The sequence below is a fragment of the Vipera ursinii genome (assembly GCF_947247035.1).
Source record: "Vipera ursinii genome assembly, chromosome: Z".
Lineage (NCBI taxonomy): Eukaryota > Metazoa > Chordata > Lepidosauria > Squamata > Viperidae > Vipera > Vipera ursinii.
The window spans coordinates 90270451-90285008 of record NC_139517.1 but is presented as its reverse complement, the minus strand read 5'-3'; the positions used below and the strand labels follow the sequence as shown (position 1 = coordinate 90285008).

General features: G+C 36.9%; 1 protein-coding gene across 7 annotated transcripts in view; it reads right to left on the bottom strand.

Moving 5' to 3' along the window:
* OSBPL3 (oxysterol binding protein like 3) overlaps positions 1-14558 on the bottom strand; it is a 122782-nt gene that overhangs the window by 79190 nt on the left and 29034 nt on the right. For 6 of the 7 annotated variants that reach the window (XM_083376693.1, XM_083376698.1, XM_083376699.1 and 3 more), the window contains one exon: positions 9223-9348. In XM_083376693.1, coding sequence (XP_083232819.1) covers positions 9223-9315 — 93 coding nt within the window. In that variant the 5' untranslated portion in view covers positions 9316-9348. Of the gene's footprint in view, positions 1-9222; positions 9453-14558 lie in introns of all 7 variants that reach the window. The other variant, XM_083376697.1, reaches the window with a different exon arrangement.

Below are 14558 nucleotides of genomic sequence, written 5' to 3'. Positions count from 1 at the left end.
GACTAAATAATTCTGACCATGCACTAAATAATTTGTGTGCCCTTTGTGTCCTATAAAAACCTTAACATGAGACTTGATTTCCAAGCCCTAAGGACACTGGAAGGTGGCAGACAGTAGTCAGATGTGATGCTATTTTTTAAAAAAATACAGACATGTCAACATCATAAATTCCCTGGAAATGTCACATTGAAGTCTGAAGGTATTCTTTCCACTCAATTTTATAAACTGTTTTTTTAACTCTAAAATCACACTGGCCTCCCCTCACTAATGAGGACTGGATGCATGAGAAGAGTAATCATTTGACTCTATGAAAGCAACAGTCAATAATTTGAGTATCTGAAGTGTGTGGTCACACACATATGCACATGTGCACATATACACACATACCCTCCTGTGATCAGTAACTTCTGGAATTATCCACGAAATTGTTTAAAATGAGATATTTTTAACAAGATTTATACAAACCGAAAGAAAAAGAACAGAAATTGTCCACCAATGCCTATATGACTCATCTGTTCAGCATTTCCTTATATACAAAGCATGAAGCTTATCTAAAGAATTTAGTGATCCTCTTTTGGTACAGAATATAGGGCATATCAGACCTTTGGAATGACACAATTACAATCTGTGATGAAATGTGATCAAGTCAGATCCTGAATTTTCTGGTATGGGTAGTATCAGAAACTCACAGAAGCTGCATGTTATTTTAGGGTAAAATAATGAGAGTGAGCTAGTATAAGTTCAAACTACTCTTTGTTCTTAAAAGCTCCATCAACATGCCAGATGACAGTGCCAGACTTGTGTCTAGAATAAAATGCAGTCAGTTGCAGTGTCTATTTTTCAACCACTCAAAATAGAAAGCAGTTTTGTGGAGGAGTACAGGATTTTATATCAGCAGCATCAACGGAAGCATTTGTTACAGTTCACAAAATTGGCACAATTGTTCCCAAGTTTGCCTTTTATTTCTAGACCATAAGAGCTTTTCATGATACTATTCTTTCATCCCCAATTGATTTGCTGAAATTGTCAATATATGCTCTTCTTTCTTTTACATACATTAAGCTGGGAAAGCTTGGAAGCTTTGTTATACTGTGTTTGGAGGGGGTGAAGAAAGTGATGCATACTGTTAAAGGACTATCTCTGCAATCCTGTATCCCAGGGGTCCTCAACCTTGACAACTTTAAGATTTGTGGACTTCAACTGGCTGAGGAATTCTGGGAGTTGAAGTCCACAAATCTTAAAGTTGCCTTGGTTGAGGACCCCTGCTGTATCCTATGTCTCACTAAATTCAGTGGAACCTCTGCAAAAACCTGGACATAATTATACTGACGTTCTTTATTTTCTAGATTTTTTTTCTCTAAATCTCAGACCATAGTCCCAGCCTGATGGGAGGGCCTAAGCTGCCCCAAAATGCTTTCTATGGAAAGCAGAATTTAAAGAAATTGATTCATCAAAATCAAGGTCTGAAGGATTTAAAGCAGCCAGGTATGGACTCCAAAGGTTAAAATCCCATAAGCAATCCCCTTTTCAGCAATAAAAAGTCAAAAAAATTATAAAGTTCACAACCAATTCTTTGCTCTTCTTCTTTAGCACTAAATTTATTCCCCAAGACATCCATCGTATTTTCTTGAATTGTGTGGTTAGTTTTGGAAAAGTAAAAATGTAATTTGATTATTATTTCTTTTTAAATACAATGTTACAGAAACAGAATTAGGATTAGTTTTCTTAATGTGGAAGAGGAAAAAAATAAAAAGGTACCATTATCTCTGATACCTGTATTTTTAACACAGGTGGTCCTTGGCTTACAATCATTCAGTGACCATTCCAAATTACAACATCACTGAAATAAATGAATTATGATTATTTTTCACCCCTACAACCATTGCAGCATCCACATGATCACATGATCAAAATTCAGATGCTTGGCAACTGATTCATATTTATGATGATTGCAGTGTCCCGGATTCATGTGACCCTCTTTTGCAATCTTCTGTCAAACAAAGTCAATGGGGAAGCCAGATTTACTTAATAACTGTTACTAACTTAATAACTACAATTGTTCACTTAACAACTGTGGCAAGAAAGGTCATAAAATGGGGCAAAACTCATTGAACTACTGGCTTCTACCAACAGAAACTATGGGCTCAATTGTGGTCATTAAGTCAACGACTACCTGTAATGTCATCCTAAGATCAACACTTCTCTAACTCATTTTGGTAGTTTTTCCATTTAACAAATGTGTTTATGGAATATAAAATTGGCCATCACCTGCCCTAGTCAAGCCCAAGGATTCCAATAAAGTTGTATTGAAAGCAGTGGAATTTATTGGAAGAGCTGGATCAATTTTGTGTGGGATTGCTAACAATCAATACCTTTGTCAGTTATAGCTGAAAGTGTTGATTAAAAGTCACTTGGGAAGAACTGTTGTTTCAGCAACATACAAATGCTTTCTGAGACCTTATATAGGTTTGCTGATTTGATTTGCTTTTTTTAATAAGCTGTTTTTTAGCTAAGGTTGTATATTGTTATTAGCCTTATATGATTCAATGCCTGAGTTCATATTGTAGAAAACCCAAATAACATGCATTTTATTTTCTTATGAAATGTGCATCTGTAGCTTATGTCTCTTAAAGACAATTGCCAACTTAGCAGCTGGTGGTTTCCATGAGATGATAATGATAAGGATTGTATTGGGGTAGTGACCTGTGCATCAGAGAAGTCTGGCAAAGTCACAGCTGCTTCCACAGTAACAACTGTGATTTACTACATAATGTTCCTTCTCAACAGAATCCTCCTCTGAATCAGCAGAGATAGATCAAGGTCAGAACCCAAAACAACATATTACTAGAAAATTCAATACATTTTAAAACAGTAAATTGAAAGTAGGCAAAGCTACTAGTGAAAAATCATAATTTCAGACAATTTCCAGATTGGTGCCCCCAAATGACCATGTAATCATTTAAATATTGTAGTAGCATGACACATCTAGAGGACATCAAGCTGGAGAAACTGATGTATAACAATGTAAGAGTCATGAATTATCAAGATCAAGAATTTTCTTCTTCAGTATCCATAGAGCAAAAAGAAAAAAACCCTTATTTATTCAAATGATCATGGCTATAACTCAAAGTCATGATGCATGCAGAAGTAAAAAAACAGCATAATTATTCTACCTTGAATACACTGACTTATCGTGATAAATGCAGCATGAAAGTGAAATAACTCTTTACATGTATCTTTAATCCTTTCATTGTTCATAAATATTATTATAGAATCCATTCTTTCTGGCTAAGCAAATGAAAAATATGAGTATTCAGTTCATCCTAATATCAAATTGCTATGTAAATACCTTGTGTTTTCAGAGTTACTATAAATAAATAATTGATGTAGCTCGTGAGATGAAAGGCATTTTCCTACTAAATCATCTTTCATAACAAAACTTTGAAAAAAAAAGATCCTAGGTATTCACTTCAACATACATTTATAGAATTAAAATGAATTAGAATTAGTAGAGTAGGCGTGAGGGAAAACATGTCCATGTGTCTAGCTGTTTTGACACGTCATGCCATATAGTGGCATACTAAGGGAAAGAGTTGAAATAGTTTATGTCAAGGATGTGAGGGGTCTGCAGATATATTCTTAGCTCTCCTTATGACCCATGCAATATACTGATAGTCTATGGAAGGCAGGCTTGTTGCAAATGTTACAATTGTTCTTTCTGCAGTCTGCATCTGTCATTTGGTTACAGTACAAAACCAGTTATAGAAGTACAAATGACACTCAATAATTCCTCTGTAAAACTATATCAACAGTTCCTAGGGCAGTCTAAATTTCCTGAGTTGATGCAGGGATAACATTCTTTGTTGTGTCTTTTTAACTATGGTTCTAATATTAAGTGTCCATTTCAAGTTCTGAGAGATTAGAGTCCCAAAACTTGAAGAATGCTAAGCTGAAGTCTACAAAAAAGACCCATGCACTGAAGTTTGGGGGTTTCAAGATGTTTCAAGATGTAGTGCAATATCACATTGATGGCATCATCTGCCAAACTATTTGCTTGGTAGGCAAACTAATAGAGGTCAAACAGCGGATCAATGCTGATTTTCAGGTGGGCACTAACATCTCAGAGGTCTTCATAAGTACAGATGTCAGAGCGACTGGCCTGTAGTCATTCACCTCCGTGATAGAAGTTTTTTTTTTAGGAAACAGGACGATGGTAAAGTGTTTGAAGCAAGAAAGGACAGAACACATCTCCAGTAATTTATTAAAAAGGGACAGTTATTCAGCACAGGCTTTCAAACATCTAGCCTTGGTGCTTTTCCAATCTTTTGTCGATGAAATAAACTATTTTTCTAAGATCCCAGAGGTGGGGGGCCAGGAGTAGGATGGAGATAGGTGAAGGAAGATTGGCTACAGTTAATGTATCTGAATATATTTACTTATGTAAGTAAAACACTTGTGTTGTTTGCTGATTATGTATTATTTTAGAAATAAATAAATAAATTTCAATAGATTAAGAGGTTCAGATTTTCCCTAATGTTATCTTTGAAGGCATACATAGTTTATTATTTCCTCCTCAAAACCAAGGAAGACATTTCCTTGGTTTTCTCATAGAAATATAAAATCTATGGGCTGGAAGGGATATTTCAGATCATCTCAACCACCCCTTCTAGCACAGAAATCTTCTCTTATAGCATTATATTATTAACAATGCAGGGGTGAACAAAAATATAAAAATATAGAATATTTCTGCAGCAGCAGCTTATTTTTTCAGATATTTTTACTTATTCGCCAGATGGAAACAGATGCAATGAAATAAACCTTTTTCAAAATGATGCTGAGTCATTAATGACTGGAGTGAGCTATAAGCCCAGTACATTTTTAAAAGGTATATGGATGTTCACTTTGTCATTAGAAAAGCATGGCCCTTATTTCCCTGTTTTGGTTTATATTCTGCTTTCTTACTAATAAACAGTAAGGATAAATCTGTTCAGTGATCATTAAATGGCTACTTTATACAAGAACATATGAGTAAGAGTAAACAAAACAGACCAGAGATCTAGCCCACTTTGTAATTATCTTAACAATGCTAGCCCCAAATAGAAGAAAACACTAACATAAGCTGAGACTAGGCTGAGCCCAAATACATTGTAAGCTTGGAGTCTCTACATCCCCATAAGTAACCCAACTTCAGCTTCCCTTGAAGTCCATTGAATCTTATCTGGCACCAATTTTGCTTGACCATTAGTAGTTCAGATCTTGTATATAGGTAGCATGAAATAAACTTGTAGTACTTTAAAACTCTATCCTAGCTCCTGAGTTCTTGCACCTCACAAACCTCTCCAGTAGACAGAATATGGTGCTTCCCTTTGCAAAATGTTTTGGTCATTTATGTCAAGCAGCAAAACCTATATCATCTCAGACAATTGACTGTCTAGTCCAGTGATGGCAAATCTTTTAGAGACCAAGTGCCCAAACTGCAACCCAAAAGCTACTTATGTATCGTCGGGTGCCGGGTGGGCATGGCCCATTGGGTGGGTGTGGCCAATTGGGTGGGCATGGCTGTGGTGGTAACGGCAGACCGGGTGGGACTAAAAAGTTCAATCAATCAATTCCAACTTTGCGAGATCTCTTTTTTTTCAACTTTTCTGCGAGAAGTTGAAATTGATTGATTGATTGAACTGTTTTTTTTCTTTTTGCACAAGGCAGCAGAGGCCTAAAGCGAAAAGGTTTTATAAAATCCAGCTGAAGGGCTAGGACTGGGGCGACGGTGTGTGTGCCCAGAGAGAGGGCTCTGCGTGCCACTTTTGGCACGCATGCCATAGGTTCACCACCACAGTCTAGTCTCTTCTTAAAAACCTCCAGTGATGGAATTCCTATGATTTCTGGAGGCAAGCTGTTCCACTGATTAATTGACCTCACTGTCGGGAAGTTTCTCCTTAATTCCAGGTTGCTTCTCTCTTTGATCAGTTTCCAACCATTGTTTCTTGTCCTGCGCTCTGCTGCTTTGGTGAATAATGTGACCCATCTTCTTTGTGGCAGCCCCTCAAATATTGGAATACTGCTATCATGTCTCCCCTATTTCTTCTTTTCTTTAGACTAGGCAAACCTAAGTCCTGCAGCCGTTCTTTGTATGTTTTAGACTCCAAGCCTTTGATTATCTTAGTTGCTCTTCTCTGAATTTTTTCCAAACTCTCAACATCTTTTTTGTGAAGTGGTGACCAAAATTGGCTGCAGTATTCCAGGTGTCATCTTAATAGGGTTTTATAAAGTGGTATTAATACTTCGTGTGATCTTGATTCTATGCCTGTTTATACAACCCAGGATTGTATTAGCTTTTTTGGTTGCTGCTGCACACTGTTGGCTCATAGTCAAGTGATCACCACTAGGATTCTGAGGTCCCTCTCACAGTTACTGTTTTTAAGTCAGATCTTGCCCAATCTTGTACTTTGATTTTCCATTGAACTCATCTTGTTGGATAGGGGTCATTGTTCAAGTTTGTCAAGATCTTTTTGGATCCTGAATTTGTCTTCTGGGGTGTTGGCTACTCCTGTCAGTTTGGTGTCATCTGCAAATTTGATGAGTTCCCCTTCAATTCCCTCATCTAAGTCATTTATTAAGATATTGAAGAGTACTGGGCCTAAGAGATAACCTTGTGGTACCTCACTGCTTACTTCTGTCCATGTGGATGTAGTGCCATTGAGGACTACTCGTTGAGTACGGTTTGCCAGCCAGCTACAGATCCATTGATGATGATGTTGTCTATTCCACCTTTTTCTAGCTTACCAAGGAGTAGGTTGTGGTCTACTTTATCAAATGCCTTACTGAAATCTAAGTATATTATGTTCACTGCATTTCACTGGTCTACTAGTTTAATCACTTTATCAAAGAATGAAATAAGATTGGTTTGGCATGATCTGTTTTTAACAAACCCGTGCTGGCTACTAGTTATAACTTTGTTTGCTTCTAGTTGTTCGCAGATCTGTTTTTTGATTATATTTTCGAGGATCTTCCCAGGTATTGATGTTAAACTTATTGGTCTGTAGTTTCCTGGGTCCGTTTCCCCCCACTCTTTCTTGAAGATGGGAACCACATCAGCCCTTTTCCAATCCTCAATCCCCAGTTCTCCAGGATTTATGAAAGATGTGGTGCAATGATTCTGAGATAACATCTGCCAGATCCTTCAGAACTCTGGGATGTAATCTGTCGGGTCCCAGTAATTTATATTCATCAAGGTCAGATAGGTGTTCTCTTATCATTTTCTTGCTTATTTTAATTTTTGTTTCTAGTTCGCCTTTTGCAGTGGTTTTTTTGATATGTTGGACTGTAATTTCTTTTTGTGTGAAGACTGATGCAAAGAATGAGTTAAGCAGCTCTGCTTTCTCCCTGGTGCCTGTGATTTCCTTGCCATCTTCTCTCTTTAGTGCAGAGGTCCCCAACCTTTTGGGCACCAGGGACCGGTCCCATGGAGAAAGGTTTTTCCACGAACCGGAGAGTGTGTGGTTTTGTTTGCTGCCTGCATCCCACAGATGGGGCTTTGCTTGTTTGTGCACACCAGTTGCTGGTATGCCATGGCCAGTACCAGTCCACGGACTGTGGGTTGGAGACCCCTGCTTTAGTGGACCTTGACTTTTTTCTTGTTAATATGTTGGAAGGAACTTTTGTATTATCCTTGATTTCTGTTGCAAGTGTTTGTTCGTTCTGAATCTTTGCTTTCCTGACTTCATCTTTGCATGTTCTGGCTGTCTGCTGATAATCGGCCTTAGTTATATGCCCCTCTATCCATTTTTTGTATTTGTCCTTTTTGTCTTTCAGTTTGTCAGAGCGATCTTTGTGCAGCCATGCTGGTTTCTTCTTGCATTTCTTGTATTTCTTTTTCAGTGGTATTGTGCTGGTCTGGGCTTTTATGATCGCATTTTTCAGAGTTTCCCATGCTTCTTGGGTTGTTTTCCCCTTTAGGATTTTCATCTATGGGATCTTTCCTAGCTTCTCTCTGAGTTCGTTAAAATCAGCTCTTTTGATGTTTAAGACACTGTTTGGACTGTTTTCTATTGCTAGTGTTTGCACTATATTAAATTCCAGCATGATGTGGTCGCTCTTACCCAAGGTTCCAGCAATTTCAACTCCCTCTATCACTTCTTCTCTATTAGTAAGGATTAAGATCAGTATAGCTTTACGTCTAGTTCCTTCCTCCACCTTTTGGATGACACAGTGTCGGCTAGGTTGGTTAGGAATCTGTTTGATCTCCCGCTCGTTGCAGAGTTTGTCTCCCAGTTGATATCTGGATAGTTGAAGTCTCCCATTACTACTGTGGGAGTACATATATATATTGGTTAACTGGGTGGCAAAGAGTTCATCTATTTCTTCTGATTGATTGGGTGGCCTGTAATATACATCTATGGCAATGTCACTTTTTTTCTCTTTTATATTGATCCATATACATTCTGGAAAGATTTTATCTTTGATCATGTGCATTTCTGTAGATACACTGTGTTCTCTTACATATAGTGCAACTCCCCCTTCTCTTTTTGTAGAGCTGTTTATGAAACCTATTTTTTATTAGCTTCAAAACATACAATTTCTTTATTACTTCAAGATAATAAAATACTGTTTTCAAATTATAAAGAAATGGTGTTGGCCCTATATAATAAATGAAATGGCTACCTAATTAAATACTGAAGTCTTGCTGGTAGCTTGCTAAAATTTTGATAAATTAGAAGCCATTGCAAAAAATCAGCAATAATTTATTATCTATTTTTCATATTTAAAATATAACTATTCTTTTAATTATAAACATTTCTTCTTAGGCTGAGCCTAATTTTCCAAACAGAAGTAACTTATGAAACACATGGTTTGCCCTAGGACTACTATCACATATAATCATGTATATACATCAGCCCATTTTTCTGTAAGAAATTTTTTTTTAAAAAAGTGTGACATTATTCTTGTTTCAAGTAAACAAATTCTCCAGCAAACGCTCTGCTAAGAATGAAATATTAATACTATGATTTACAACAGTACTGTGCCAATTGCACAAGTACTTTGAGTCTTAGATTTGTTATATGATACCATGCTGGTATAAAACATTGATATTACATATTCAATACATCAGATTGGTTCTCTGAAATAATCATATGTCCAGGACTTAATATACTATATATTTAGTTCATGTTCTTCACAAATTTAGAAGGTTGTAAGCAAAGATTAATATAGCTTTTTATTTACCTGCCGACTTTCTTGTTTAGAAGAACAGCTGCTAGTACTTCTTGAAGGTGACAAGGCATTCTGAGACACCCCCAGATTCTTTTCTTCAGTCATGATTGTAGAAGAAAATTCTTCTGAATCAAATCACTTACAACAGCATCAGAAGGATGGGAAGAAACAGAAGAGAAAGAACAGAGTCATTTCTTTCCCACATACATTCCAATGGCATTCTTAGCACTCAGCGGAAATTCCTAAGAAAGGGGAAAAATCCAATATATACATGTCACTTGATAGTAACACAAGTATCAGGCAAGAACTTTTATTCAGCATGGAGACTGAAATTACTTTTGTCTTAACATTTAACATTCACCAGGAATTTTCTCTTTTCATTCTTACTTTCAGAATTAGATATGCTAAGTTGTAATTACTTTCAGCTAACAGAATGATTATCTGTTTCGGCCTCCAATTATGGTTCCATTTGTTAACTCTTCCGATTCAGCCAGCCTTATATTGGTTGCCAAACAGTTTTAGTGACAATATGGTAATCATCCATCCATCTCATGCGCTCGTGACCTCTTGGTTAGCCTACTGCAACGCTCTCTACATGGGGCTGCCCTTGAGGACCACTCGGAGGCTTCAGCTGGTGCAGAATGCAGCCACGCGAGTTGTGATGGGAGTCTCCCGATACTCCCGTGTAACGCCTCTTCTCAGCGAGCTGCATTGGCTTCCAGTTGCCCTCCGGGTGAGATTCAACGTGCTGGTGATGGGTCCGGATTATCTTAGGGATAATTATCTACATGGCATGGGTCTGGATTATCTTAGGGAGCACCTGCTGCCAGCATCAACTTCCCATCGTCCTGTGCGCTCCCATAGAGAGACCCTCCTTAGGGTGCCGCCGGTTAGGGAGTGCCGGTGGGTGATCCCCAGAGGGAGGGCATTCTCTGTGGGTGCGCCTGCCCTTTGGAATGATTTACCTGTGGAACTCCAGACTGCCCCCGATCTGCGTTCATTTCGCTGGGACCTGAAAACCTGGCTTTTCGATTTATCAGGCCTGGACTGAAGGGGTTTTAGCTTTTTAAATATTGTTTTAATTGTTGGGCTTAATTAATTTAATTTATTTTAATTTTATATTATCTTGTATATTGTATTTTATGCTGCCCTGTAAACCGCCCTGAGTCCTTCGGGAATAGGGTGGTATAGAAATCTAATTAAATAAAAATAATTAAATAAATAAATCCCTGACGTTTTTGCAACTTGCATCTTCATTTGGCTTTTGTTTCTTAATATATGGATGTATTTTTCTTTGTAATAGTTGAAAGAAAACCTTACAGAAGGAATCAGCACAATAATTTAATAACCTGCATAGTTTCTTCAGGTCTTTTCTTTGATATATACTGTATACTAATCCTTTTCTATCTTTGGGTCATGCAGTCTTATTCCATATTGCTTATAGTTATTAGCACTTTGTTCTCATGCAACTTTTTGATCAAAATGTTAATTAACCTTTTACGGATGTACATTTGCTGAATCTTAAACCTATGGAACAACATGAAAGCATTAAAGTGCCATAATGAATGGCGAAAAATTCATTCAGATAAACTTCATACAGATGTGTGTACATAAACACGCACGTGTGCAAACACAAGCACAAACATATACACAAACAGAAAGAGAGAATCATAAAGTATTGGATCTGTTGCCTAATAAGATTGAATGTCTGTTTACCCTTACTATTGAGTCTGCTAGGAACAGTAGTCAAAAATTGCAACCTATATCTGAAACAGAAACCTAGCTAGCAGACCCCTCTTTTCTCTGAGAATTATGTGAACTATAGTACTGTAACCATGGAAACAGATTCTAGTTACCATATGAAGGCAGTATTAAAACAAAGCGATACCTTTCACAACTCAAAGAGGAAAGAAGGTGTTTAGGACTGTACTAGAGCAAAGGGAATCTCAGTTACAGTGGGAATTTCCAAATAGATGTTTTGAAACACTTTGGATTCTGGACCTATTAGTCTTAGTCTTTGAGGGAACAGAATAAAAGCTATTATTTGATTATTGTATTTGCTGTGGTTTATTGGATACCACAACAAAGCCAGTTTCAAGCTCCATATTATTACAATATTATAAAGTGTTATTTTAGAATTTTCTCTTAAATTATAACATTCCAGGAAGCTCCTGCTGTAGTTCAGCTGCAGTTATCCACGAAAGGGAGTTCCTGTCTTACCTCATTTTCCATTTATATAAAATAGCGATTCAAATTCTCATACGTCTCTATAACTCTTTTCAATTGGTCATGGACTTACACCTGATTTATTAAAGTTGGTTTTCTTTAAATGCTGGAACTATTTATTATTTGCACAATAGCACTGGAAAATATTTTCTGCTGGGCAGCTGTACTTTTAAATATATATTTCCTTTGATTCTCCCAACAATTCTTATTTATCTTCCATAATCAATGATAATATACTTATGGCAAGTAAGAAATCCTGTCACATCTACTAATAAGTCACTTGAATGAAAGCATGCATATACATACAGAGAAAACTCAATAATGTTATAACTTTCCTGGTAGGCTTGCAATACAGCAGAAAATAAAGAACATCTAAATGACATACAATATTTGTAGTTCAGGACCCAGTAAAACTAATCTGTATGTATAATGTACCATTGAGTTCATTATCATTGCTCAAGATCCTATATCTCCAAGTGCACAAACAATTCTTCTAAAAGTCTAAGTATAGGTAATCCTCAACTTACAGTCAATCAATTAGTAAGCATGTGAAGTTAGAGTGGCACTGAAAAAAGTAATTTATGACTAATTTTCACACTTATGCCTGTTGTAGCATCCCAACGATCAAAATTTGGACAATTGGCAACTGGCCTGTATTTATGACGGTTGCTGTGTCCTGGAATCATGTGGTCACCTTTTGTGACTTTCTGACAAGCAAAGTCAATGGGGAAGTCAGATTCACTTAAGGACTATGTTACAAACGATTTCAAAGATTCACTTAACATCTGTGGCAAAAAAGGTCGTAAAATGGGACTGAACTCACTTAACAACTGTCTTGCTTAGCAACAGAAATTCTGGGCTCAATTGTGGTTACAAGTTGAGGACTACTATCTCGATAAGAATTAATCCAAGTACAAATGACAAACTTATTCTCAATTAATTAATCAGCTTCTGTCATTCGCCAAGTCTTATTTTTATGAGCTAATTCTGCTTTTCTAGTTATTCTAAACTCAATTAATAAGAATTTGCATAGCTGCTCCTGAATATTTAATAATAAAAGCAACAACAAAAACTGCCTATGTTTATGAATTGTTCCTGAAACAGGTAAAAATTCTTTAAATATACTGATAGATTTTGCACAACCAATATAGAACATTTTTGTTTTGTAAAGAAGTATTAAATGCTGCTGGGATTTATTCTGTACGCACAGACAATAATAAGAACCCAAGATTAGATCAGTAGTAATTCATAGAAATTGCCCTCCAAATAAACGTTCAGCTATGATAGGAGATGTGTTTTATAGTTTAGTTTATTATTAACTTGGCCTAGGACAGTGATGGAAAACCTTTTACAGACCAAGTGCCCAAACTTCAACCCAAAACCCACTTATGTATCATTGGGTGCCGTGTGGGCGTGGCCCATTGGGTGGGCATGACTGTGGTGGTAATGGCAGACTGGGTGGGACTAAAAAGTTCAATCAGTGAATTCCAATTTTGTGAGATCTTTTTTTCCCTGCAACAAGTTGAAATTGATTGATTGAACCTTTTTTCCCCCACACGGCGGTGGAGGCCTAAAGCAAAAAGGTTTTATAAAACCCAGTTGAAGGCCTAGGACTGGGGTGATGACGCGTGTGCCCACAGAGAGGGTTCTGTGTGCCACCTGTGGCACACATGCCATAGGTTCGCCACCACGGGCTTAGGGTATTCAGTTTCCCAGTTGACACTATGGTTGGGTCTGTCTGTGTTGTCAGATTAAGGAGTCTCCATCACGTCTTCTGACTGCTAATCTTCTGTCTGTCTGTTCTACATAAGGGCTGTTATAGTTCTTACATTGAATATTATAAGATCCGTATTTAGACCAAACTAAATATAAAAAGAGAAGAAAAAAGAGTGCCAGTTTGGTGTAATAGTTAAAGTATCAGGCTAGAAACTGGGAGACCGGGAGTTCTAATCCTACATTTGGCATTAAGCCAGATGGGTAACTTTCAGCCAGTCCCCTTTCTCTAAGAAGGCAGCAATGGCAAACCATTTCCAAAAAACCTTGCCAAGAAAACTGCAGGGACATGGCCAGGCAAGATCCAAAAAACAAACAAGATTGAACCAAAGGGAGAAAAAATAAAAACACTAGATAATTGCTGGAAATTTGACATTTAGGCAAATCAGACATAATTGACATATTAGGTAAGCCATACTTGCACACCCTTTAAAAGAGACAATAAAAAAGATAAGAAATGGAAAAAAAAACAGAAGACATCCTTTCCAGCAACCAACAAGATTAACAGGAATTAACATTAGACAAACAATAGAGCAGAAAACAAAATCTTACTCAAGGAATTAACATGGAGAAATGCACAAGGAGAAAACTAGACCAGGCTACTGTATATAACAGGGAGCAAATCCCACACTCACCAGCATGAATGATATTACCTAGTCAGGTAATGAAATGTCTGCAAGTGAACAAGCAAATCAGAGAGTACCAAAGAGTCCACAGTTTAATCCTGTGCTATATATATTCTTTTTTACTGGAGTGAGTGAAAGCGTAATTCATCAATAATTTCAAGGAGATACTACAGTATTCTGGAATCGCTTTGCCGTCACCGTAACAGAACCTGATTTCTACTATCTGTTACACTATTTTTATAAAGCAATGATGTGCTTTTACTCCCAACTGATTCCACATTCATCCTCTTGGAATTAAATATTAGAAAAAGTGGGCAGTAAAGTTGCCATGGAGCATTTATACATTTTTGCTGTTGCTTAGCACTTTCTATGGTTCTTTATAAATTATGGCTCATCTCTAACCTAGTAGTTATCCATTTTATTTTTAGAATATGCAAAACAGTGCCTATAAATACTACCTACTTTGTCATTCAAGCAATTCTTCCCTAAACACTACCAAAAAGAAAAAGAAAACAAGCTCATTTTCTATTATTGTCTGGCAAGTATTTTAAGTCCTTAGCACAATTTTTCCCCCACTATTCTGAAACAATAGATTTCTCATGTGATCCACATGACAATCATAAATCTATTTTGTTGAAAGATTTTGACTTAAGATCCAATCGGGAAAATTCAGTGGCTTTTCCTCCCATTTAAAGCAAGAGAAATTGACCTGAATAAAGTACC